This window comes from Trichechus manatus, unplaced genomic scaffold, assembly GCF_000243295.1.
Source record: "Trichechus manatus latirostris isolate Lorelei unplaced genomic scaffold, TriManLat1.0 scaffold00076, whole genome shotgun sequence".
Classification (NCBI taxonomy): domain Eukaryota; kingdom Metazoa; phylum Chordata; class Mammalia; order Sirenia; family Trichechidae; genus Trichechus; species Trichechus manatus.
In genome coordinates, this window is record NW_004444012.1 from 6,096,784 (window position 1) to 6,100,200 (window position 3,417).

Genomic DNA, 3,417 nt, shown 5'->3' on the forward strand with positions numbered 1-3,417 from the left:
AGAGAGAGAGATTTAATTCAAGGAAATACCCCACACAGTTGTGGAAGCTGGCAAGTCCCAAAGTCTGTGGGTCAGCCATTAGGCTGGAGGCTCCTCCTGACTCACTTGGTTGCAGGGACTGACAAACCCCAAATCAGCAGGTCAGAGAGCAGGCTGAGGGCTCACGGGGCTTCGGGAGCTAGTGAATCCCAAAATCTGTAGGTCAGGCAGCAGGCTGCTGGCATGCATCCCAAGAAGCGGAGGTCAGATGATGACAGGTCAGATGCAGGATCCAGAGTGAGAGTGAGCCTTGCTGGAACATCCATTTATATACTGGAGGCAGGCCACACCCCCAAGGAAACGCCTTTTTCAGCTCATTGGCAGCTCATAGCAGATCTCGTCATGGAGGTGATTACATTATATCAGATCTCATCATGAAAGTGATTACATTATATTACATATGGAAGAGCAATCAGTCCAATGTCTACCAAAACACTGAGAATCATAGCCTAGCCAAGTTAACACATAACATTAACCATCACAGTCCACTCTTTGTCAACTTGGCACCTGTACTCATCTCCTTAAACTATATATAATCTCTAAATAAAGACAATTATAAGGTCACGCTTGCACCTAACATGATACAACGAACGTGTACAACTAGAAACACACTAGTCTTGCTTACATGTTGTTTTTTGTAAGTAATGGGATAAGGCGGGAAGAAAACAAAAATATTTGCTATATATACATATGCATACATACATATACAATAAAAGGAAGAAATAATCATAACAATTACAGTCCTCATTTCTGCAACTAGTCACGTGGTCATAACTGATATTTAGAACTACCTTCTTCCACCACCCATTCTGAATTCCCTTTGCCCTCAGCAAGCACCTCAGCTGGTCGTGGGTTCTTTGCCTGGTGGGGTGATCCAAACCTTCATTCCTGAAGGGTCTGGGCCATTAGTAGTCATGTCGGAATTGGGGTGCTGTAGTTTTCCATTGACTTTAATCACAGGGCGTGGTAGTACCAAGAGATACCCTAAGGGATCTCCTGTATTCCAGGCATACTCTTCTTCACCTCCATTATGCAACACCAATCCAATTTCCCCTTGGTAGTCAGGTTCAATCACACCAGCCAATATGGTAACTCCCTTCTTTACTTGTTGTTCCAGAGGCATGAGAAGCCCAAAGTGGCTGGGTGGCATTCTTAGCTTCCAGTTCAATGGAATCCGTGTTGTGTCTCCAGGTGGGAGCATTCCTCCCTTTGGAATTAAGACCTTTAGACCTGAAGAGCATAGGGTCGCAGGGACAGGAAGCAAAAATTTTCTGAGTGGGTCACTAGGGCTAATAGTGAGTGGTGTCGCTCCCATTTCCACCCCTTCATTCCTGGACCCAGGAATTCTGGGTATCGGAGAAACAGGATGCTGGTTTAGAGCATATACAGCCTGCTGGAGAACAGGCAGAATGGTTTGGTTCCCATTGAAAGGATAGGAGGGTGGGCAATGTTGAGACGTGCCTGGGACAGTGGACAGGTTGCTTTGGTCAAGCTGAACCGTCACTTGAGGCCTCTGGGTTAGGCTGTCTGCCAAGGAATTCACTGGCACACTCGTGTTCTGCACTGGGTGCCGAGCTCTTCGGTTCTGAAACCATATCTGAATTCGGGATTCCGGAAGGCCAGTTCGTTGAGCCAGTTCTTCCCTGGCCGCGAAACCAGGGAATCGGTTCTTCTCAAAGGCTTCAACTAGGAGTCTGGTTTGAGATCTTGTGATGGATATCCGCTTCCTTCTGGTTGCTTTGGGGAAATTTTCTTGAGACCAAGGCTGAGGCTGTTCTTGACCCTGGAATGCCTCTTCTTCTAGGGCACGTCCAGAGGCCAATGGGCCCTTCCTTAGGTGTCTTCTGTGGTTTTTAAACCAAACCTGAATTTGAGACTCTGGAATGCCAGTTTCTTTGGCGAGCTCTTCTCTGATAGTTATACCAGGGTAGGGGTTCTGTTCAAGTGATGCTTGCAGGACATCTATTTGACTTGGCTTCAAAACGGTCTTCTTTCGTCGGGCTTGTGTTTGCTGTGAGCCTGGACTCTGGTTTTGAATAAGTTCTCTTTTGTCCCTCCATAGCTCCTCTCCTTGCCTTGAATGGGAAATCACATCTGATTGGCAGAGATGATACCCCGTTGAGACCAGATGATTGATGTTCTCCATGTTGTACAGCTTCCATTGTGACGTGTCAAGCAGGGCCCACTCACCGTGGGTGAAGTCCACAGCCTCATCCTTGATGGTCCCCGATTCCTGTGGATACATTGTCAAGAATGCAGCTGCCACCTATTTTCCTCTGTATTCTCACACAGAGACTGAATCAACTGTATGGAGGCAAACACAGTTGTGGAGGCTGGCAACTTCCAAAGTCCGTGGATCAAGCGTCAGGCTGGAGGCTTCTCCCAACTCACGTGGCTGTAGAGGCTCACAAACCCAAAATTGGCAGGTTGGATAGAAGGCTGCTGGATCACAGGGCTTTGGGAGCTGATAAATCCCAAAATCTGCAGGTCAAGCAGCAGGCTGCTCAGATGTAGGATCCAGAGCGAGGTGAGCCTTGCTGGAACATCCATTTATATACTGGAGATAGGCCACATCCCCAAGGAAACTCCCTTTTCAGCTGATTGGCTGCTCATAGCAGATCTCATCGCGGAGGCAATTACATTACATCAGAACTTATCATGGAGGTGATTCATCACCTCGGATGTCACCATGGAGGCGATTACATTATATCAGATATCCTCATGGAAGTGATTACATTGTATTACATATAGAAGAGCAATCAGTCCAATGTCTGCCAAACGACTGAGAATTATAGCCTAGCCAAGGAGACACATAACATTAACAATCCCACTAACTATCAATATATATGTTGTTTTTAGTTGCCAATGAGTCAGCTCCAACTCATGGCAATCACATGTACAACAGAACAAAATGTTTCTCCGTCCTGATCCATTTTCACAAGTATTGGCATGCTCAAGTCCATTGGGGCAGCCACTATGTCTTTTGAGTGACTTCTAACCTAGAAGGCTCATCTTTCAGCACTATATCAGACAATATTCTTTTGTGATCCATAGGGGTTTCATTGGCTAATTTTTGAAAGTAGATCCCCAGGCCTTTCCTCCTAGTCTGTCTTAGTCTGGAAGCTCCACCAAAGCCTGTCCACTATGGGTGACCCTGATGGTACTTGAAATACCAGTGGCATTATGTCAAACTGACAGATGGGTGGATGTATATTGTAGTTAGGTGCCATCAAGTCAGTTCTGACTCATTGCGACCCTACATACAACAGAATGAAACACTGCACAGTCTTGCACCATCCTCACAATCACTGCTATGCTTGAGCCCATCATTGCAGCCACTGTGTCAATCCACCTCTGTGAGGGCCTTCCTCTCCTTCA

The 3,417-nt window shown here is 46.5% G+C and overlaps 1 protein-coding gene across 1 annotated transcript; it reads right to left on the reverse strand.

Moving 5' to 3' along the window:
• Positions 1-1,364: 1,364 nt before the first annotated feature.
• LOC105756501 (double homeobox protein 1-like) lies at positions 1,365-2,284 on the reverse strand. Its single transcript, XM_023735097.1, has 2 exons — positions 1,427-2,284; positions 1,365-1,385 (listed from the first exon to the last, which is right to left on the reverse strand). Exons 1-2 carry the CDS (start codon positions 2,282-2,284, stop codon positions 1,365-1,367), a joined length of 879 nt encoding a protein of 292 aa, XP_023590865.1.
• Between the last annotated feature and the right edge of the window lie 1,133 nt (positions 2,285-3,417).